General features: G+C 38.9%; 1 protein-coding gene across 2 annotated transcripts in view; it reads right to left on the bottom strand.

Moving 5' to 3' along the window:
• LOC124156428 (citron rho-interacting kinase) overlaps nucleotides 1-25,215 on the bottom strand; it is an 80,655-nt gene that overhangs the window by 6,000 nt on the left and 49,440 nt on the right. The window contains exons 34-35 of one of the 2 annotated variants that reach the window (XM_046530981.1): nucleotides 24,038-24,197; nucleotides 22,141-22,329 (exon numbers count right to left, since the gene is read on the bottom strand). In XM_046530981.1, the coding sequence (XP_046386937.1) occupies nucleotides 22,173-22,329; nucleotides 24,038-24,197 (317 nt within the window). In that variant the 3' untranslated portion in view covers nucleotides 22,141-22,172. Of the gene's footprint in view, nucleotides 1-20,208; nucleotides 22,330-24,037; nucleotides 24,198-25,215 lie in introns of those variants that run through there. The other variant, XM_046530980.1, reaches the window with a different exon arrangement.

Genomic DNA, 25,215 nt, shown 5'->3' with positions numbered 1-25,215 from the left:
AAGTGCATTCTTCCAAATTCAGATAAACTGTAGACCTTGGAAATTCTACGGAATTAAATATGGCGATAAACGTTACGCATTTACTAGGCTCCCAATGGGCCACTTACTGGTCCTGCAATTCTGCATCGTTGGGCCTCTGACTGTGCACAGTTCATTGAAGAAAAGTTTCATGTTCGGATCATATGTTACCTCGATGATAGGCTCATTTATAGTGCAACTCCATTTTGTGTTTATAAAATATGTGATGAAATAAGTGAATATGTCTAAAAGTGTTACCATACCATGTCAAAGCCTTAAATACCTAGGTGTACTCATCGATAGTGACAACCTCACAGTGCAGTTAACACCCACATCAAGAAAACGTGTGCTAAGTGTCATACCAATCATTCCTAAGCTACGTGCGATAGATCTGCACAAAGCAGCCGGTTATTTAAGCTGGGTAACGTGGATTTAAAAGGCATCCCACCTTCATGATATCCCAAATGTATCGACAATCGATAATAATAGGTGGTTAGAACTAGCCAAATCGGAAATTTTCAACAGAGTTGTCACTTTGTTTAGTCCGACAGAATCCCTTGAAGTGTATACGGATGCCACACCACAACACGGCGGATTGGTTATACCGGTGTGGGAATTATCGCAAAACTTCAATATCCCTGATAATTTGTCGTCAATAAAGACACTTTTAGACATATTCACTTATTTCATCACATATTTTATAAACACAAAATGGAGTTGCACTATAAATGAGCCTATCATCGAGGTAACATATGATCTGAACATGAAACTTTTCTTCAATGAACTGTGCACAGTCAGAGGCCCAACGACAAATTATCAGGGATATTGAAGTTTTGCGATAATTCCCACACCGGTATAACCAATCCGCCGTGTTGTGGTGTGGCATCCGTATACACTTCAAGGGATTTGGCTGAGGCTTACGCCGCCTTGTATGGCCTTCAATTGGCATTTGATCTGTTAAAGTGTCTTAAATTAACTTGTGTAAATGTTAAAATGTTTGTAGACAATACAGTAACTATGTATGCCCTCAGGAGAGGTCAAAGTGTCTTATTTTTGTTAAATCAAATATTAATGGAATTGTGTATTGATATCTTAATAAAAAGAACATCAGTCACACTCCGTGACCTGGCTCCAGGTGCCTTCCGCCACCAATCCGGCTGACTCCGTGTATCTCCCCGAATCGCACAATCCTAACTACGACGTCACTTCCGAGCGCGCACCCGCGTATATATGCAAAAGCCTTCAAGATGGCTGACTCTGCATATTAGGGAGGTACGGCCCGAGAGGGCTTGTCTACCGGATTGGCGGCGGAAGGCACGTAGATGCTAGATAAGGCTAGATGTTATCGCCTCTCAAAGCCATTCAGGCCCACAAGACTGTCAGGACGCTACCCTAGTCGTATTAGGTATTTTTACGAGGTTGTCTCCTCAGTGGGTTCTGGTCCGTGGGGGCGCTGCTCCCCAAAGGAAGATATCACCCTCTTCCCCCCGTGCGGGGTGTGTGGTATGCTTTAAGTTTGAGATCTGTATAGTGTTTCTTATTCCTATCTCTTATGTAACGTGGGCTATCACTATGATACGAAGAGGAGGAGAAAATGTGGGAAGCTCAGAAGCTGCGAAAGTGAGTTGGTGCTCAACGTTTTCTCGTACTACTTCCCGTCACAAAATCTCTCGGCATCTCTGAACACAGCCGAGAAACTTCGATAAAGGCAACTGAATGCTCGGAATCCACTGTTTACAAAGTGATAAAGGACGGTTTCCATGGAATATTTATGACACCTTAAAAAAATTCGTTACCCTTACAGAAATTTGGGAAGAGATTTTCGACGATATTGTGAGAGCGGTAGTTAAAAGGAAGGTAAATGAATCTTTCCTGGAAAATACTCCACTGACTTTAAAATCAATCTTAAGCTCGGTAAATATGGACAGTGATCTTTCACTTACGTACGGGTAGAACATAGGCTTCGGGTACGAACGCAGAAGAAAAAGGAGCATCTTTATAGATAGGAATGATATTATTTGTTGGCGGCTAATTTTTTTAGGCGGCAAAAAAATATCGTCTCGATTAGAGGATCATTGTATTCACAGACGAAACCTGGATTAATGTTGGAAAATCAGTGGAAAAAATAGACTTGCCGTGACAACAAATAGAAACACCACGTCAGGCTTTCCTTGCTGGACTTACAATTAGTGCTGGGCATTCAGCCCCCACTTCCCTAAAAGGACTATTTGCAATTGCACATGCACGGACAAAAAGGGCCTATAAAAGGAGCATCGCATGCGTTACCATGCTAGGACTCAATGGATGGGTATGACGAAGTTGGTGCCGAATGTTACGAGAGCTGGTTAGAGCACTTATGTCTTGCAAACCTAACCGAAGGCTCTATTGTATTGGCATATCATCATAGCATTTTTCCAAGCATTTTAAGCTGTCCAAATGGTAGCATTTCGGGATCTCCTCAAAAACGGCATTATTTTGGGCTATAACCTACTCCGTAGACGTAAACCTTTGTCCACCAAGCTATTTATTGAAGCTGGGAAAAGAGAAAAAGTCATCGGTCAAATTTTACCCAAACGGACAGCCTTGTAACGATTGGAACATAAATTCCATCAGCGTGTCAAGGAAGTGGACATAGACATCATTCATGTTTGCCCACTGAGTCTGATGACAGTTCAATGGACTCAGACTTTGAAAGTAGTTACGAGGAGAAGAGGTTAGTGAGTTAAGTGATGGCGAAGTCTATACAGAGCAATAGCAATCTCTATCTGGGTGTACCAAGTGATTGGCATGGAGTATTAAAAAGCATACCCCTTCCAGATAGAGACATTCACATAACTCTCATGAAAATAAAACTAAATGATTCCTTTGAAAGATTAGGTGATTGCTTTGGTATTTCCAAAGCTTATGCATGTAAAATATTAAGAGATTCTATTAGCCATATTTATGACCATCTAAGGCAACTCATATATTGGCCCCCTCCTTCAATAAGAAAATGCTTGCTCATTCCATTTCGTTTTTATTTCTACCATGTCCAAAGCATCATTGACTGCCTAGAAATAGATATAGAGAAGCCATCCAATCCAGAGCATCAGACTTTGACTTGGTCTGACTGTGAGTATAAAAAAGCAATACTACGAAATATCTAATTTTTGCAACCCCTGATGGTTTTATAACCTTTATTTCAAAAGGGTTAGGGGGCAGAACCTCAGACATAACTGTCCTGGAAAAGTGGCTTCATGGAGAAGGTGCCGCCTAAATCGGCGGTCATGGCAGACCGAGGTTTCAAACATGCCAATCAAGCATTAAAAACTAGAAATTGCATCTTGGTAAGGCCTTCCTCTGTTACCTCAGGTTCAATGCCCTTCGCAGAAGGAGTCATTGAGACAAAGAAAATAGCAAGTCTAAGAATTCATGTGGAGAGAGTAATAAGTAGAGTTAGAGAGTTTGAATTTCTGAAAGCTCACTCTGTCATTGACCGTAGTTTGCACAGGTATACTGATGAAGTCATGGAGATTGTTTGTGACCTAATTAACCTACAACAGCCTATTGTTAGACAATAATTTCTGTATTCAAGTGTAATTTGTGACCTTCATATGTGATTGTGTTTCTTATTTTTAGAACCAGACTTCTGCCTAAAATAAAGTAATTCATTGACTTAGAGCTCAGACTTTTTCCATTCCGTTTTAACTCCAAATTTACCATGTTGATTCCCCTACTGAAGAGATAGAATGCGATGGAATGTGAGTACTGTAGGATTATCAGCTTAATTTTGCATGTAGAATGGGTGGATGGTGCAGCAAAGGACTATAAATCAGCAAGCACAGGATTTGACAAACTAGTTTTTGGGAAGGATCGGTTTGGATTCAGAAGGGAAAAGTCAAACTGGGATGCAATTGCTGTAAAGGGCACTGGTAGAGGAACGAGGAACATAAGCAGGACGTGTCTGCTTGCTTCATCTATTTTTAGAAGGCAACCGATGATATGTGCTAAGTAAAGCTAATGAGCACTCTCATTAATATCAATATAGATATGGGGTTAGACAGCTTCTTCTATTCTAGTTCATACTGCATAAGTGAGAGTAGCCGATGGAGAATTAGGCTGGGCAGTCAAATGGTGGGGTGGGGTTGCCTGCTATCGCCTTAGCTGTTTAACTTGACTACTGTGGGAATGGAGAAGGTGAGGCGGAGGAAGATGAAAGAGTTTTGCAATAACATTGCCTTGCCTGTATACAAATAAAGCAAAACCAATTCTTCCTAACCTTCCATTTGTAGAAGTGTGTGATACCAAAAATATTCAATTTTATGCTATCAGCACGGCAATTTTCAAGTAAGCAAAAACATTTATGCCACATTAACTATCTTAACCATCAATGAAGCCAAACCAAAAAGCAAGTAGAGCCTTATATAAATACCTGTAAGAATGCCAAGAGGTGAGTGAAATGGAAGAAAAAATTTTCTCTTCAGTATCGAAAAAAACAAGTTCAAATAACACGGTAAGGTAATATTATATAGTAGAAACAACAGCTCATGAAACATTCAAAAGAGCTTGACCTTTGCCTTAAGGTAAATATTTATCGAGAATAACACTATGCAAAATTGCAGTTAATAAATAGGAGTTAACTCCTGATTTTATTTTACGATGTTTTGGCTTTCATCATAGCAATTATATTCATATCAATTCATTACAAATGCCAAGAGAATATCCAGAGATATTTAGGTACTGCAGTCTTTCTTAATAATTAGGAAATATTCATAGCACGAAAACATTAATTGTGTTGGCGTGAAAGGAAACTTTTGGCAGTATTCCTCTTTTCCAGAACTGTTTGGCATTCTCAGTTTCGTTTTCCAAGTAAGTTTTATCGAAGTGCACCCACAAGGTGTCCACCTTCTTGCTCACTTCAAAGTCAGGATGTGCCAAACAAAACAAACCTTTCTCTTTCCCAGCCATCAACATTTGCAATTGAATTTGGGCCGTATATCTATTTTTCAATTTGCCGATATCCCTTTTCACTCAGTGGACACTTCACTCCCATCACAAAGTCCTCTGTAATCCCATCAGGAAAGTCACTAAATATTGGATAGTCACCATGACGGAGCTGACCAATGGGTTTGATTCTTTTGCCTAAGTTTTTTTTCCCGCCACTTCAATGACCTTCGACGAAGTTAATTCTTCTTTTCATGGCATCATTTTGTTTTAATTTAATGGCACCAAGAACTTGGGTAACGAATGAGCCATCCAATGTCTGGCAATGGGAGACCTCGAGCAGCTTGGATGCAGTAACACGCCCATAGCGTAGTTCTTGTCAGAGAGAGGATAGCGCTTGCTTTCTAACTTCTGCCATTCTACACAAATCCTATTTCACTTCTCCAGCCACCAACTCTTCAAATGGCATGAAACAATGTGTTTCCCCGTGCTTTATGGAAAGGCTAAATATTGAAAGCTGCATCAGTTCATTTACTTCATAGTTATGCCGTGACAAAAGAAACTTCTTCAAAAAATGCGTTGAAATTTTTATTTGACAATGGATAAATCGATGTTAATCTATCGCAGAAATATATATTTATAATTTTACACTAAAAATGCTATTCCATTTTGAAGGAAGAAAATAATGCGTACCACTGAAGCATGCATGAGAGAGCATGTATGAGATGCAGTTATTCTCGCACAATCGGCCGTGTATTCATTTATGTGTATATTTTTTGCACATCGGATATTTATTTTCATTTGTGTACGCGCGATGAGTACGGAAATCGCAATTATCAACGTCAGTTTGATACTCCAGTAGGCTCGACACACATGTGAATTTTTATACGTTTTTATTCAATCAAAACCCGTGAAATGGAGGCGAAACGATCACGATCCATTAACTGGACTAGGCAGAAGGAAACCCTTCTCGCTTTAATACAGGATAGGGTTCTTATTATTGAGAGCAGAACCTGTGATTGCCGAATGGTGCAGGAGAAGCAGAGGGCATGGAAGGATTTGAAAAATGAATTCGATGCTAAGCATATAGGGAACAGGAGCATTCAAAGAGTAAAGGAGCAGTGGAGAAGAATGAAATTGACTTCAAATGAAGTAGTCAGTACGGTGCAACACCCATTATTTATAATACTATCTTATTATCGTTATTGGCACAATGGAATGAGCTTGATCTTCCTTAAAACCATTAATGACTGTCCAGTTTCAAGTACCAGAAGGGGACTGGAGGGGGAGGACCTACAGCGTCATCTGCAGTCCCTAGTGAACAGGACTACCTCATACGGGACCTATTGCCTAGTCAATCTGAGAGAAATTTGAATGACTTCGATGATGACAGTGAAGCAATTTTAAGTTAAATGCCCCTAAGGCAAGTTAGTAAATAATGATTATACACGTGATAGTTAACCAATTCCCTTTCTATTTCCTATTCTTACAAATTTTCACTACTCAAAGATACACATTCTTTGACAATGGAAGTCATTTATCTGCCCTATACATCATTGCATTAACATGTTGTTGAACCCGCAGGAATTGGTACCCGCAGGTTTTTTAAATCTTTTTTATCGGCGACAGTCAGGCCGGGTTCCAATCCGCCGTATATGCCCTCTTTCGCTCTTATCAGCACTTTTCGATCGTCATTCGTACATTAATAACGATCTGTTAACTTACAGCACTCCACACCAGATGAGCAAAGGACACCAGGATAACGTCTTCATGACACCACTTGGCTTCTGCGACATCAACATTTATCAACTGTTACACGGCGGTCTACGAGGGGTTTTGCCCGTTTCCCTCGCATCTCGGAAGAATGTCGGAACAATAGCCATCCCGGAGGAAAAGAGTTCCAGAAAATAATGTCTTACAATTGCTGCTACTAGCTCACAAACATATCGATACCTCCACCGCATAAACAATCACCCACCGAATAGAATCCGCTCATCTAGATAGCCCTTATAGTACTAGATGAGCGGATTTGATTCGGTGGGCGATTGTTGAGCGTTAATGCAGTGGTGGTATCGATATGTTAACTTAAAATATCCATATGACAAGCCACGTAGAAGAAAATTGCCCTAAACAGGGTCCATGCTGTGTTTACGTCTAATACTACAGAATACTATGTAAGTATACATGCCCACTGGCACCATAACATTTAACTGTCGATCGATCGATTGCCAATTAACTATCTACTTGAGGGAGGGAGGGGCAGCCCTGCGAGGGGCCGCTGTTATTTAGCGACTTTTACTTCGTCATTCTTATTTTTTTTGTCGACAACCAGGCTGTACTTCATGCCCTGCGCAAGGGCAGTTATTTAACTAACTAAAATTACGCCATTTAGTGAACTAAAGGAACAGCATAGCTAAAATTTTATTGGCTTAAAATTATCAAATTAGCATTTTTATGCCTAGTTAAACGTTCTGGAAATAAAGTTTTCCCCTTTCCTTTTTGCAGCATGCCAAGAAAGAAATCCAAGTGCACAAAGGTATTAGCAAGTCATGGGGAAAGGATAAAATGGAACAGGCCATTTTAGCAGTGCGAGAGAAGAAGATGGAAACTCTCAAAGCTGCTAAAGAAGCGAGGCTTTATATGTAACGTACATGAATTCCTCTCTCCCCGCACAAAGTTATGAAATATAACTGATAACTTCACGCTTTACTTTGTGAAACCTCTCCATATTGGAAATAAAACTTTGTAAGGTTCACAATTTTCTTAATAAGGGCACGACCCGGGTTTCGTAACGCGGTTACATCTTCAACTGACGATGTAACCACGTTAAGAAACCCGGGTAGTGCCCATATTAAAATAATTGTGAACCTTATAAAGTTTTTTTTCTTTATTTTCGAAGTTATGGAGCTTTTTAAAAAGGCCTATCTTCGCGTGCAGACTGGTGCCAATGCTGCTAGTGGTTTCCAAGAATCCGGCATCTTTCCTCTGAATAAAATATTGTCACTGATGCAGATTATCTAGAGGCTCAGCAATACGCAGAAAAATCTCGCAGTTCAGAGCCATCAACTACCACTCTTCACATTCGAGACGCAGAACTCTCGAATATATCAACAGCTGTAAATGCTGAAGTAGCTGTAGATCCTTCCTTTCCTGATGCAGACCAGGGAGAGTTGCTTCTTACTCTCATGCAGACAAGGTAAGAGTTCCATCCTCCTCTGATGCAAACCAGGCCGTCGCATCATCCACTCAAAGAGACTAGATAGTTATCCCATCTACCACTCCTGTGAACCAGACATTCTCAACTACTTCGAATCGTGTTTCACCGTTTGACATTGCTCCTATCAGCACTCTTTAAAAAAATCAAACAGAGGTCGAAAGTCAGTTAAGGCATCACTGGTTACTGGAACACCTTACCGTGAGGAGCTACAACGGTGCTTGGACATTCCAAAATGACAAAAAGAAAGCTTGTGTTCACTGCTGATGGGGTGGAAGAAAGAGCAAAAAAGTCATAATTCAAAGAGCAAGAAGAAAAAAACGTCCTTCACCGAATTCCTCCGATTCAGATGTTCACAACCAGCCACCCCTAGATGACTCCGATTCGGAATTTGAGATACCAAAACCCACCAAAACTACTCAACCAGTTGATGCTTCCTGTCTGTTTTGCCAAGCGTTGTTTTCCGAAGATAAAAGTGGTGAAGAATGGGTACAATGTGTTACATGTCATAGGTGGGCTCACAGTGAATGCGCTGGTTACAATAGATATGTATATAAATGTGATTTTTGTGAGTGAATTTACGATTTTATGCTCATATTGTACTGTTTGCATGTGAATTTTACTGTCATTACTCTTTTTCATTTAGGTTTTCAACAAAATAGAGGTAGCCCATACTTGACCTCATTTTCAAAATGCAACTTTTTGCCATTTTTTAATAAAGCATTTTCATGAAACTGATTTTTTATTTCCGAAACTTTCCAGAATTGAAGGATACGAGTCAAAGGTACGCATCAATGCTTAAATTCCTCGAGCATACAATTATGTTCGAAAGTCCTTTAATTCAGCGCTCCTTCATTCTTCTACTTTGAGAAAGTGGTGCTTCTCCCTTAAAACATCCGTAGAGTTTTCTAAAGAAGTTTTGCTTACCCTGAAAGCATTAGCTAAGAGGCAAAGAACAGCAGACCCCCATCTACTGTGCTTTCTCGGTTGATGTGATGGCCATCAGGCAACATATCGAGTGGGATGGCTCAAAGTTTGCCGGGTACGTGGATTTTGGAACAGGCTTGGACAATGACAATCTGCCTGGTGCCAAGAAAGCTTTAACCTTTATGATGACTGCCATTAATGGCCATTGGAAAGTTCCTATTGGGTGCTTTTTCATCAATGGCCTCCATTCAATTGAGAGGGCCTATTTAGTCCGGCAGGCACTGGACTACATTGCGGAGACTGGAGTGGAAGTGAGCTGCATCACTTTTGATGGTCTCAGTTCCAACGTAGGCACGGTCTCATCATTGGGGGCCAACCTGTGTCCAGATAGCATGGCTCCATTTTTTATGCATGGTGGCAAAAAAGTGTACACTCTTCTTGATCCGTGCCACATGCTGAAGTTGGTAAGGAATGCCCTTGCCACAGAAAGGGTACTGGTTGATGGTGAAGGGAGACATGTCAAGTGGCAGCTTATAGAGGAGCTGGAAAAGTTTCAGGGAGAGCAGGGGCTTCATGCTAGTACAAAGTTGAGGAAGCAGCACATTGAGTGGTACCGGGAGAAGATGAAGGTGAGGTTGGCTGCTCAGACCCTCAGCCGCAGGGTTGCAATTGCCATTATATATCTCGGCTGTGAACTGAAACACCCCCGATTCGATGGCTGTGAGGCTACCGTCGAATTTATCGAAAGGTTTAACGACTTCTTCGATATCCTGAACAGTAGGAATTTGCTTTCTGGTGGATATTAGGCACCCATCAAGGAGAACAACGTAAGTGGCCGTATGGATTTCCTCAGTCAGGCCAGTGGTTACATTTCCACTCTAAAAAATGTGATGGTGTGAGAGTGGTAGACAGTAAAAGGAGAACTGGATTCCTTGTGGCAAGTTCCTGTGTGACAGGATTGTCACAAGATCTTGTTGGTTCAGGGAAGCTGAAGTTCCTCATGACATACAAGCTTAGCCAAGATCATGTGAAAACTTTTTCCAGCTTGATAAGAAGCAAGGGTGGCTTCAATAATAACCCCACTGTAAGTCAGTTCTCAGCGGCGTACAAAAAAATTCTCCTCCATAAAGACCTCTCCCTAACATTAAATGGCAATTGTATCCCCCAAGGCAAAACCAGTGTGTTAACCATTTCAAGTAACATTCCTTCAAACAAGCTTCACATCCCTCTATCTAATTTCCCAGAATAGGAAACCACCTCTCCTGCTGAAACTTCCTCTCACATAGAGGAGCACAATTTCTCCATGCTTTCTCAAACGAAGGCGGTGTCATCATAAGTGGGTGATGTGGTTGGATATGTTGCCGGTTTTGTGATGAGGAAGCTAGAGAAAAAGGTAAAATGTGAGGAGTGTAGAGTGGAGTAGAATTGGGTGTTAGGGTGCGTCGACGGCCAGGTCATTCTGCACCACAGCTGTCATTTGATTCGAATCATTTATTTAAATGGTCGTTGATTACTTTATTAGCATTAGCAAGTAGGAACTTTTATATTTTTCTAAACAGACGGATTTCCTTGATAAACAATGTAACATTCAAATTAGTAGGTGGTCTCCGAGAAGGGATTCAAGGCCCCACCCTATATTGAACCGTATCCGCTCGTCACGGTATTTAACACACACTGTAAGGATATGTCGGATATTTAAGGGGCACATATCTCATCAAACTGAGGAACTTGCTTCTCTTCGGTCAAGAGAAAGGCATGAACCAAAGGGCAGTACCCTATCCTTAGCCGTGTTATTACTACTTCCTCCCTTCGATTGTTTCTGGCGGAGGAGGGCCAAGCTGACGCTGTCGCCTTGATGCTTCGCAGTTTGTTATCGTTCTGAGTTCTCCACGACTCCCTCCACTGCTCAAGTACAGCTTTTCTTAGCGACGCACTCAGGTCTTCGTGGGGAACTAGCCTTGATGTGTACTCTTCGTCACTTAGAGCTTCCTTGGCCAAGACGTCTGCTTTTTCGTTCCCCGCTATGCCCTCATGTCCGGAACCAAGAGAAATAAAACATGTACTCCCTTTCTCATGAGAGATAGCAGCATGGAGTGAATACCTTGAACAGCTGGGAGCATAGGTGAGGAACCGGCAATAGATTGTAGTGAGCTAAGGGAGTCAGTGCATAAGACGGAGGCTGGCAGAATACTTTATACTTTGTGACCTAGGATCAGAAGCGAGTTACGAGGTGAAGAAGCGTGCAATTTTACTTTCTTCGATAGGGAAAGAGACTTGCGGGGTGTTAAGAAATCTGTGCGAGCCCAAAAAGCCCTCAGAATGCACATTTACAAATGGAAACAGGAAACGAGGCAAAGCAATGTGCAAAGGTGTTCCCAGCTCCATCAGAGTTTTTATCTCGTTCTTAAAGATTTTGACCATATTTTCAGCAGACCCATTTGAGGCTGGATGATAGGGAGGAGAAAAGGTGCGCTTGATGCCGTTTTGGTCACAGAACTCCTTGAACAGTGCAGAGGTAAAGGGAGAGCCATTATCAGATACATTGAGTTCGGGAAGCCCAAAGGTTCCAAAAATATTCCGTAAATGTAACAAAATTTCTTCCGAGGAACTTTTTGATTTCCCTAACCTCAGGCCATTTTGTTGTACTGTCAGCCAAGGTCAAAAACAACTTTACCAGAAAGGGTCCCGTTAAATCAATGTGCAATATTTTCCATGGCCTTTCCCACCACTTCACTGGGGCCTTGCTAAGTGTAGGTTTGTTTGCCAGACATGATATGCAGGAATTTGCTAAATGCTCCAAATCTTGGTCCAATTTTGGCCACCAAACATATGACCTTGCTAAAGACTTCATTTTAACAATACCCATGTGCCCAGCATGTAGCTCTTAAGGACCTCCCCCCTTAATTTCCTGGGAATAACCACCCGGTTTCCCAACATGAGGCATCCCTGCTCCACAGTTAATTCCTGCTGCTTCATGGCGAATGGTTTTATCTCATCTGAAACCATTTCTAGGCCACCCAAACATGCAAAAATCAATGGCCTTGCCCAGAGTTGAGTCAGACCTCGAGTCTTGGGATATTCTTTTGGCTGTATTAGGAAGGAACTCTCCCTCTCCGATGTCTAGATAGGATACTTCCTCTACTTTACCATACTCCTGCTCTAAGGGAAGCCGTGACAAACCATCAGCTACCTTATTTACGTCTGCCTTGATGTACTGCAATTGGTAACAGTAGCCTTGGAGAATGACTGCCCATCGCTGCAGGGGACTTGCAGCTATTTGGGGTATGCCACTTTTTAGGCCCAAAATGTGTGACAAGAGTTTGTGATCTGTCCTTAGAATAAAGTGCCTGCTATAAAAATACTGATTTAATCTCTTTATCCCAAAAAATAATGGCCAGAGCTTCTCTATCTATTTGAGAGTAGTCTTGTTCTGCCTTACACAGTGACCGGGAGGCGAAGGCAATGGGTAGTGATATCCCATCGGGATACTTATGTAACAGTACACTGCCTAAACCATAGGGGGAGGCATCGCACTCCAGCACCAAGGGTAGGGATTGATTGCAATGAGCTAGTACTCTGCCTGAAGTGATTTCAGATTTTACTGCTTCTAGCGCTTCTTCACATTTCTCACACCATACCCATTTTACCTCTTGCCTGAACAGTTGATGCAAAGGAGATAGGACGGTTGCCAAATTTGGAATGAACTTCGAATAAGATTCCACCAAGCCCAAGAATGCCCTTAGCTGTGGAGAATTTTGAGGGGTTGGGGACTTTACTATTGCCTCAATCTTTCCATTTGTTGCACGCAGCCCATTGCTGTCTATCTTGTGACCTAATAATTCTACTGGTGTTCACATTAAATTGCATTTCTTGGGATTTACTTTAAAGCCAAAGCTGTTCAACCTTTCCAAAAAAGCCACCAAATTCTGAATATACTCCTCATCGCTTTTACCCGTTACAATTGTCAACCTGAAAGCATGCAACTCCTGCAAAACCTGATACATGGTTTTCTGAAAAATAGCCGGAGCCGATGCAATCCCTTGCATATCTAAATAGTCCACGGTGTGTATTGATAGTGCACAGCCTTTGTGAATCCTTTGAAGGAAGTTGCTGGAAAGCTCGCGACAAGTCAATAGTGGAAAACTTCTGCCCCCTTGCAACTTTAAAAAGAGCTCTCCAACCCTTGGAAGGGGATATTTTTCGTACTCCAAATTGGGATTCATTGTTATTTTAAAACCTCCACATTTACGAATGCTCCCATCTGCCTTGACTATTGGTACGATGGGTGTCGCCCAATCACTAAAATCCACCCTTCTCTCGGGAGGTAAATAATTACACTCAATACTATGTGATAATCTTTTCATTATTTGATAATAGAAACTTAACTCCATTCCTCCACAATCTCTTGGGTACTTAATCCAGTACCTAGAGGATTGGGAGATGGAAGTTCTGGAAAAAAATTATTACTTACTATCAAAGAGCACCTCTGTGGGCCTTCATGTGACTTTCTACAAGGTCTTAATTGGAATTCCTGCAGTCCTAAGGTGGCTTCAGCTCTCAAATGAACCAAGGTACTTGGGAGGTATTTATATCCACATGAATTATTACTCCTTTTGATGATTGTTTAGGCTCATCAGTACCTACTCCTTGATAAAAAGACCAAAAGGAAACAATATATCGTGAGAAGAGATGCTGACTGTCCTTAGGGACAAAGTATGTAAACCTCCGGTAGGAGAAGCTGCAGGGTATGTTGAACTTGATGGTGGACAAGGGTAATGTGTCTGATAAACTCCCAGATGTGATAAGAGCTTTGTAAAAGACCAGGACTACTTCTCCAATCATTCACCAGACTTCGTGCTGTCATACTTCAGGGGATATGTGGCACACACATGCATAAGGTTCACCACTTGTGAATCTTGTCTGGAGTCAGTTGTGTCATAGGTTTCCAATTATGAGGAACGCGGTTACCTCATTGATTTCATGAGCCATGGACATCCGACTTGTTCCTCACGAAGATTATTTAACTTGATGAGGGCTTTGGAAGATAGGGTAGTGGAAGTGCAGACCACTAAGGTGCTGAACACTGATAGTGTTCAATATTGCCTCTTCAACTGTAGAAATTGATTCATTGTCACTTGTTGGGTATATGGAACATTGTTGGACTTTTATATAATCCATTGTTCACTTCTTTATAATAACTAGGGTTCATTTTGCATGTGAAGTTGCAAACCAGGTGGTCAACATCCATCAGGGGAAGGCGAGGTTGCACAGAAAAGTTGCTGTGATGAGCAGTTAGTGGTTATGTGTATTTTTGTAGTTGTACTATGCATAAAATAATGTACTATGTAAAATTAATACAACCTGGGCATAAAATTTTTCAACAGTCTTCTATTTGGTGTAAAGTCTGTCACAATAGATAGGTTATAGTCTGTTATAAGCTTATATATCTGCAATAATCTATTGCATTTCATTAAGGAATATTTTGACTAACTTTACAAATATAGTGATTTTATTTCATATTTTCAATGTGTATGTAACTGATGTATTGTTATTTTTTCTGACGACATTCTCATGTATTCTTTAACATGGCACGAATGAATAGACATTATTATCATTATATATTGTAATTTCATCCTTGCTGTTTTTGTACTCATTGGTTGTAACTTAAGTAATGCAGGGGGAGGCACCTCCGACAAACACCACCCTTTTATATTGGGGGAATTGGAAACTATAAGATTTAAAATCCAGCTTCAGGCTGAATCATTGAAATATGTATAGGTGCAGTGTGGAATGAGCCTTACTATGTCCATACTGTCATAAAATAATATCGAGTTAAGTGAACTTTATGGCCCAATAAAAAAGACCCACAGTAGAATCAATTACCAAATCTCCTCGCTAACAATATCAATATGTATTCTCTCCATCTATTTCAGGCTTATTTACATGGGATTAAACTATTAAAGCCAACATTTTAACAGACTGCTGTACGTAGTGTTAAGAAATTGCTGCTTAATTATTTTACTGAATGATACCTAATAATGAATATCTGTTACCCCTTAGTACACCCCCAGGATGCCAATAATAAATGGCATAATGTTAGAGAGGAGACAACATGGTTTTCATTTAATACAGAACATACAGTGACCAAAACTTCTGAACAAATTTAATTGTAACAGTATTTGTCAAGAAGGTGACATAAAGACTTAAAATTTTTTTAAATTAATATAATTGCTTTCAGCTTAACTATTATCATTAACTCACTATAAATGGTGTACCATTATGAGTCTCGGCTTTCAGCCTTCCCTCACATTGAGTTGTCCATTGGTGACGAGTTTCTCCAGCCTCCAGACCCGCAGACTCCATCCTCGTGTCTTCAAGTCTGGAGGTAAGAGAAACTGTCGTCACCTATGGACAACTCAACGCAGAGGAATGCCAAAAAGGTGAGTCTCACATGGAGAAACGCCACGGAAACCTTAGATCTACCAGGTGTACCATTAGTTTTGTTTTACTGACCATCAAAATAATTCAATACCTCCAATCTTTGCTTTGTTTGTTCCACTTTGAGGATTTATTTTGTTAAAAAGAAGTAACCTATGAAAACTGGTTTGGATGAATACATACACTAATACACAAGTGTCTTCATCGCGTAAAACGGAAGCTGAAATCTATTCTGCTGTATTCGGACAGCCATGGCCGTGGTATTTCGGCTAAAATTGCAGCAACCGAGGTTAGTAAAGTGTACAATACTTGTGGTGTAGTGATGCCGAACGCCGGGATCAAAGAGATCACGAACTCCTGTGAAAAGATCTCACATAACCTCACCAAAAATGACCACATAATCATCATGGCCGGCACGAACGATGTGTACCTCATTAAGGGTAAAGTTGTTGTTCACACCATGAGTAATCTGATGTCAAAGCTTTCAAATACCAACGTAATAATTGCCAACATTCCTCATCGCCATGACCTTCCTGCTACCTCATGTATCAATGTTGAGACTAAAAAGGTAAATGAGGATCTGCTAAAACTTAGTACCAACTTTGATCATGTAACAATGATTGATACAAATAGCCTAGACTGTTCATTCTACACTCGTCATGGTCTTCATTTGAACAGTAAAGGGAAAAATCATCTGTGCTCAGAAATAATTAAGTGTGTTATAAGTGCTGCTGTCCTGAATGTAGCTGCAGTACCAAACCAAACGGGTAAACCTAACAGCAGCCAAAAACCGGTCACAAGATCTCAGATGGGTGTAGTGAAACCGAAGACTTTGTGACTAGGGAATCCCAACTCGGTGATCACAAGAAGTGCTCCTCTTGAACCAACATCTGGTAAGGAACTCATTAATCTTGCTGTCCTGAATGTACAATGTCTCCGAAATAAAATAATTAAATTAGAACTATTTCTCAAGTCAGTAAATTGTGATATTCTGTGTATCAGTGAGCATTGGCTTCATGTTGATGAAGGTAGCCTTTATCAGGTGGACGGTTTCAATCTTGCCTCAATTTTCTGTCGCTCTCATCATATACATGGTGGTGTGTGCATATTTTTATCAAAGAACCTTCAATTTAAAGTAATCGATACTACTAGGTACTGCATTGAACTGCACTTCGAAATCACAGCTGTTATTCTGTGTGTATACAATCTCATTGTTCTCTCCCTATATCGGTCACCTAATGGCGACCCTGAAAAGTTTCTTGAACAGCTTGAAAAGGTACTATGTCATTTAATGCAAACATTGTAATTGGTGCTGATTTAAACATTGATATGAGATATTCCTCTAAGAGTAGCAGGCAACTGTCTAATCTCCTGAGATCTTTCAACCTCTATTGTGTAAACAGTGAACCCACGAGGAACAATTCATGTATTGATAATGTGATAACCACTCTTAATGTTCATGCATATAACCTTACTGTCATCGATCCTCTTGTTGCAGACCATATGGCCATACTCTTTCAGTTGATTGCAATTAACAATAGTCCACCTAGGGAATCCAGCACTAGGTACATAAGTCCAATCACCATTCACGGCCTTGAAGTCTTTAAAGGCCTGCTTGGTGGTGTGGATTGGACTAGCTTACTCTCACACAACGACAGTCATTCAAATTTCTCTTTGTTCTTTGAAACCTTAATCTCCCTTTTTAATGAATCCTTTCCCAGAAAAGCTGTCCCAGTCCGAAAATTCTTTAAATCACGTGGCCACTCAAACAATCCCGAGGTCCAAATACGCAGGGAAAGTGTACTACATGCCTATCATGAGTACAAGCGACTACCCACTGAGGATTTGAAACAAGTGTATAAAAGATTGAATAAGGAGTATCATTTCGCAGCAATAAAAGCGAAACAAAATGCGAACATGGATTTCATTAATAGTGCCTCTAATAAATTCAAAGCTGCCTGGAATGTGATCAATAGGGAAAAAGGCACTTCTATAAACAGATCTCCTATTACAATTGATCCCGATACCTTCAACAATCACTTTGTCAATTCCGTGGACACCACATTATCAAAAATCACAAATAACAGGTGTGATGCCTTAGCACTACTCAATAAACACCTGATATCCCCTCCTAAATTTCAGTGGCAATGGATTAGTACGAGGGATATTTTCAATGTAGTAAAAAAATTTAAAAACTCCACCAGTCGTGACATCAATGGGCTTTCCAATGATCTGATTAAGTCCATAATACATATTATAGCTCATCCTCTATCTATTATTATTAATGCCTGTTTTTCCACTGGATACTTCCCAGACTCCTTAAAATATTCTAAGGTCATACCTGTCTTCAAAAAAGGAGACACTACTCTTCCCAACAGCTATAGGCCCATCACCATTATATCAGTGATCGCTAAAATAATAGAAACTATTGCCTATACACAAATTCTAGTACACTTTGAGAAACACAATCTCTTCACCCCTTCCCAGTTTGGATTTCGCCCGGGGAAATCCACTGAATTGGCAGTTGAGTCAGTGGTAAAAAATTTATCAAGGGCATTTGAAGACAAGCAATGTGTCTCACTCACACTTTGTGATTTAACCTCTGCCTTTGACTGCGTCAATCATGCTACCCTCCTGCAAAAACTCCAATACTACGGCTTTCATAACAGTGAGCTGAAATTCATGACCTCTTACCTCACTGATCGAAAGCAGATGGTACAAGTAAATTGTAACCAATCTGATTTTCTTCCAGTGAAACATGGAGTTCCTCAGGGGTCCGTCCTTGGTCCTCTCTTGTTCCTTATTCTAATCAATGACCTACCTTACAATCTTTCTATGGACTGCATGATATATGCAGATGACACCACTCTGGTGCAGAAATGCAATACTCCTAGCCAAGTCAGACTTCTTACAAAAAAGGCAATAGAAGAATCTCAACTCTGGTTTACAGCCAATAATCTCTTTCTGAACAATGGTAAGACACAACATCTTACATGCTGTCTTAAAAGTACTGAGCTAAACAATGATCCTGTCAGGCTTCTAGGCTTCAATATTGACGCTAAATTGACATGGAATTCACATGTTTTCCTAGTCAGCAAAAAACTCTCTAGGGTTTTGTACTTATTGAGGAAACTTAAAACCTGTATCAATGAAAAGTACATGAGATTAGCCTATTTTGCTTTTTTTCATAGTATTCTTGCCTATGGTGTTCGACTCTGGGGACATGCAAATGAAACCAAAGAAATTCTAAAACTGCAAAAAAAAGCAGTGAGGATTCTGAGTGGTGCTGGGCCCCGTGACCACTGCAGGCCAATTTTTAAAAACTTTCATATCCTCACCATCTACAGCCTCTTTGTGTTTCGCAGCATTATGCACATTAAAGATAACTTAGATACCTACCCCATTCGATCCACCATCCACTCTCATGACACTAGGGCTAAAAATAGCCTAAATACTAATTACTGTAGGCTGTTTAAGACCAACAACCAGTCTGACAATTTGGGAGTAAAATTATTTAATAAATTACCCAGCAAAGCCAGATCAGTGAGCATCACTAGACTGAAAAATGTGCTGGAAAAGTGGCTGTGCAATTATCCACTGTACTCAATTCATGAGTATTTTGAGCTGGACTTTTCTTCTCTTTTATTTTAAATGTAATCTTTGTAATGTATGTGTTTCTAATGTTTTAATCCAATGTACATGTTTTGTATGTTTCGTTGTATTGAATGTTTTCATAAATGTGTTGTATACAGCATCCGCGAGGGCCAATCCTCGCCGTGGATGAATAAAGATAAAGATAATATATACGTAACAACTGTGCAAAGTTTCAGCTTTCATGCTAAAAAAAATATTTATTCCTTTTCTCATGAGGGCCAGCAGCTTGAAGTGTTTACCCTGAATAAATGGTTGAAATTGCAAGAAGCCGAAAATGGATTATAAGGAACTCAGGGAGTCAGTGGATATGACGAAGGAGCCACTATTGTCACTTAGGCCTTACACAGCCAGCTTAATAGCCATCTTCTACTTCTTCATAATTTCACTTCTTCAAATCATTTAGTATTTTGCCAATTTTCAAGTCCCAAAAATTTCATGAAATTAGGTTTTTAAAATCATATATTCAATACCACACCATAATGGATATGATGAGTGGACTAACAAGATAAGCTCATGCTAGTAGTAAGTAACAATTGCATGGGACTTCAACTGTATATGATGTAGTTTACCAGAAAAACTTCATAAAAAGTTATTATGTCTCTTGCCATTTGTTGACCTGAACCCACACCCTTTTAGTCGCCTTTTACGACAAGCAGGGATACTGCGGAAGTTTTCTCTTTGCCCCTTCCCGCAGGGCAATATTGAATTTAATTTTAAAGCACATATTAATGACACATCACACAGCCACTTTCCTGATTTTGATTATTTACGAATACTCACCTTATGGCAGCAAGAGAAATATTTTGAAAGCTATATGAAAACCTTTCTTGATATATTTGTTCCTTTGTTAGTGGTGTACCTGCAGCATTCCCTTAATGTGCTTACAGGTGCATTATAATTAGGACTGATGCTATTGCTGAGATGGGATATATTTTTCAGTAAAACAAGTGGGTTGTTTGGCAGTATTCCAGTCTTGAAATATTTTCTTTCCACACCATATTTATTCCAATTCTATTGAATAGTTGACACTGAAGTTTCCTGTGACTGATTTGTTTATTAACACTTTTCTCTTACAGAATAAGAGTATTTACAAAACATAGTACATAATTTCCATCAAATTAAGAGTGGCTTAATACAACACCTAGTACGGCAGCATTTGAATTTCACATTAATTTATTCGTACACGGAGCACAAAATAAGAGGGACACAAAGGACAAGAATGGACACATGATTGGAGTTGAAGCACATAGAATATAATCATACAAATGCTAGCAAGTTAATGGTTGAACCCATAAGTCTTCTACGTTGACAAATGGCTGTAAACACTTGATAAAACTAGGTTTAAATTGAAATCATTAGAATCTTACTAAAGTATTTAGTTGGTTTGTAAGAGAATTTTGGCAACACTACACTTTATAATTAATCGTAACAGCACCTATTGAGTATATTTCCCTCATAATTCCACTTCTTAATATCACTAAGTAGTATTTTGGCTGACACAGAAGGCAGGAAAATAGTCTAAATTAGGTACTCAAACTCATTAATTTAATACCACACCTTTGGAAATCAAGCTAAAAGAGCATTAATACAATATTGGTGCAAATTCAAGAAGTAGACATTTAAGGACAGGAAGTCATGACAATGATTCCCAATTATAATATCATTTTAAATTGAAAAATAACCATGACAAATGAAAACCAGAAGAGAGACATCTATAAAATGTCAATCCTCTAGAATGACTTGGAGGAGTGACTTCACTGCCTAGCTCATGAATAAGAACACCATTTAATGAATATAGATGAACTGAAGGTTAGTGGATAGTGTGAGGATCATAGGTAAATCATTATAATTGGAGAATAGCAACAATTAATGACATACACACATGAAAAATAGAGAAAAGAAATACTGGAAGAAAATATTTTTTTTAAATTGGACATATTTTGATGATAACAGAAGCATTCAAACAATGACATACACATCCGACATATGTAGACACAGAAACAGACTTAGCCAATGGTTGAATTCCCCGGTGTTAAAACAGGAATTACATAATTCCTTTCCCACTGACTCCAGCTAACAAATTCATTACGTACATATCAATTTCACAATAAATCACCGTGATATGTAGCATAACTAGAGTTCATGATGCATTATGCACAATGGCATTAAAAAAGCACAAAAGTGCTTTTAGCAAAAGGCACCAGAGAAAAATTTTAGGAACCAAAATATTAAGTTATATAAAAGGAATGTTTAATACAAAAAGTAAAAATAGGACGGTAAACAGAAGGATATATCCTTATGCTGATAATTGGCCAAGTTATCATAGTGATTACCTCAGTAAAAAGTGCATCGGCTCATGCTGTTCACTGCAGCCACTAAAATTTATATTTTGCCATTGGAGAGAAATGATACATGTCCTAACATTGTTATAATGAGAGAGATCACGCCCATAGCCTTGAGTAAAAAATAATGGATTGAAGAATTCTTGATGCTAAGTATCCTCCGATCAGACTGGCATACATGTTTCTATAGTGTGCCAAACATATGTATTGGCATAATACTCCAAACTACTTCTAATCACCAAATAAAAGGCACAGACCTTTTAAAAAGTTCTCTATGTACACCATTATCTCAAAATATTACAAGAATATAAGATTCATCAATTTGAAAACTACATAAAAATATCACATTTCTGCCTCAAAATTATGTATTAAAAATGTTATTGGTAAAACTTGTCTTCGATGTAGACACAAAAGGACTGTCCTCGATCAAGACACAAAACAAGTAAAAAAGTAAGTAGGTATTATACACCAGACAAATGCAATGCATTCAATATTTTCTTCAAATCATTCTTTCTTTCACACACTCATTCACACAGAAGAATTTACAATGCCACTTGTGCATTATTGTGGTTAGCATAGCTTAGTCAAAAACTTTCTACGTCCACGAAAATAATAAATTAATACCTTGAGTTTTGATACATAGATTAATACATAGATTAATGATTGATATTTTTATCAAATTGTACCCTGTGATGACTTCCTACAGCATTTTCCCTCTCTTTGGAATGATGATTCTCATCAAGGTCATCCAGAGATTCTACAATTGATGAGGTAAAGCTGAATTCAGATGCATCAACCTGGTCTGATGAATTACTGAAAATGGAGATAATAAAATTAAACAAGCTGTTATTACCGCCCATTATCAAGATCACTGATTCTAAAGCTTGGCAAAGGCTTTGGATATTACAGGTACACATTGAGAACTAAGATTAAAGGATAATGATAATTGTACTGCAGGAATGCGTACTTTAGCAAACCTAGTAGACTCATTAGAGTAGGATTTTCATTGCAGGAGCATGTTGTAATAAACGTGTGTAAGCCTAACATAAGTTATGCGTTATGTGTTTATGTTAAAATAAGTACTTTATTGAAAAAATTTGGGGAAACTATTGGAAAAATATGCAAGCAATTACAGGAGATGATATTAATGCAACCACCCACAGACAACTTAGCATATTTTAATTATTCTACAATTAAGACAATTTAAAGAGAATATCTACTTCCAATAATTGATTCAATTTCACAGATATTTTCTTATGAGCAATCATACTCAACAAATAAAACGAAGTTCTTTAATTGGAGGGGGTAGATTAAATTGTAAGAAGCTCAGATATTAAAAAATGCAATAATTGGGAAAAAAGGACTGTACACATAAAGTTAGGAACGAAAATCAATTTCAAGGCACAATTGGAAGGGGGGAAATAATTTCTCAATCAATTTCAGCATTATGAAATTTACACAGGATGACTGAAGATAGATCCTGGGTGAAGCCCTCGGACACACTAAATCAATATCCTCGATGACACTCACAGCCCCGAGGATGATGGCTGAGTCGGATATCGAAATATTGGCAGTTACACAGTTCCTGACCTGGTGGCGATTCCCAGAACTCTTCACAGAATCATAATTATGTATCAAAACTCCTAGGAGGAGCCCAGAATAAAGACATTGGCAAAATAATAATTATGATCAATCATATAAGATTAGATATTTTCAATAGCGCTCTGAAACAACTTATTCGTTCCTTTTTATATTAATTTGGATATTCAGTGTGCATTTGCTCAGGAAATTACATCGTGAATTAGTTTTAGAGCCTGTGGAGAGTTTAAATGTAATTAAACAATATTTACACTTGGCTTTGCTATATAAATATATTTTTACGTGTTAATTACATGCCTTTTGGTGGTACACTGCCAAACGCTCGTTAACGTGATTCTCGCAATATGCTGTACTCACTATAACTATCTCCTGTAATTAGTAACCGGCTCATAAGAAATCTCTTGACTGTCCTAATGCTTTCATGAATAACTTAAAAATCTAACATTCTTAAGTAGATTCATCATGCTTGTAATGAATTTTTCTAAGGCATGACTAAAAATTGATGGCAAGAAGAAGAGAGGAATGACAGAGAAAGGATAATGATGAGATTCATGAAAGGTACACAGGTGATGAAATATGTACATTAAGCATAAAAATATTGTTTTGTTTGGATAGACTAGCTGTTGGAAAACTTAAGAGGAGAGCTGTATCACACCAATCCCCAGATTGCAGACTAGTGATGATAATAATGATATCACATCTAACATACAGTGAGGAGTACTGGGCAAATACTTTTAAGACCACTACATATGTAATGTCTCAACCAGAACCTGAACTCATGGTCATACGAAAAGGATTGGAAGAAGAATGGTTACATAGTATACATGGACATTGCAATTCAAATTGAAGGGGAAAGGGGAGGAGTGGGCAAAGATGAAGCCTTGGAATGGATGGAAAATGAAGTGACAATTTTGGAACTCACCCATCACAATCTTCAGATTGAAAGGCTAATGTATCAAGACTAGTGGTGCTCCCGTCTTCAATGGATGGGCATGCTAAGCTTCCTTGGAGTCTCAGCATGTTTCCTACCTTGATATCTGAGCAAGTACTCAGGAATATGGTTCCAGGAAGAGTACTTGTTCCTAAAACATGAATTACAAAGATACCATAGGTAAACAAATTTAAGTATTTAAGCCTACAATCCAACACCGATATTCATGCTGCATTCACTATTTGGCATCATGAGCACCAAGGGGCCGAGACAACAAATTATAAACTACACATTACTTTACTCCATTGTCTGAAAGATACAAAAAGTACACAAATATGTATTCATGAAAAATTACAATAAGCACTTAACTGTGTTTCCCTGATATTACCTGAGACAGGAGAATCTTGGGGAAAATTTATTATTGTTAACATGAAAGCATTTTTCCAAATTTATGTATTTTTGAACCTTCAGACAAGAAAGAGTTTTATACACTTCCAAAACCATGGTGGTCAACTGAAGGATCCAATATGTTCTCTTAAAGAAAAAAAAACTGTTCAAACTGCCCAAATTCATCTAATTCTCCATCAGCACTGATTGAGTGGTAACTTCATTGATTAACACTTAGCGTGCCATGGACGTGATATTACGTCCTGCTAATCCTTCTGAGGATTGCCATGGACGTAATATTACGTCTTTCCATTTAATTGGCATTGTATGCGTGAATCCGTAATATTTCGCCCGTGGTACTTTTCCAGTTTACTGCTTATGGGTTCTGCTTTTTCAAAAATCAACTGCTCGATGGAAAAAGAGTTCACTTTATGTCTTGAGGACGAAAAGTCCTCCGTAGCTACCGGCATCCTCATCTTAGGCCAATTAGTGTGAAAATTCTTTGGTTCGTTGAGAGTGCATTGACCCTTTTTGTCATCCAGGATTTATAATGCTTTGCTTGGAACGATGCTTTTTTATGATTTCCATGCTTTAAATAGTTCAAATTGAGCTTATTAAAAAAATTATTATGCATATTATGGCATACATCATATGTTGCAACTTTTTATTTAAAAAAAAGTAGGTTTTCATTGTTAAATTACATATTTTAAAATTGGCAATAAATGTTATTCAACTCATTCATTAAAAAGAGCAAAGTCCATTTTTAATGAAATGCACATCGA

Source organism: Ischnura elegans, chromosome 3 (assembly GCF_921293095.1).
Source record: "Ischnura elegans chromosome 3, ioIscEleg1.1, whole genome shotgun sequence".
In the NCBI taxonomy this organism is placed as follows: domain Eukaryota; kingdom Metazoa; phylum Arthropoda; class Insecta; order Odonata; family Coenagrionidae; genus Ischnura; species Ischnura elegans.
The sequence above is the reverse complement of the archived record's forward strand: the minus strand, read 5'-3'. Positions and strand labels throughout refer to the sequence as shown.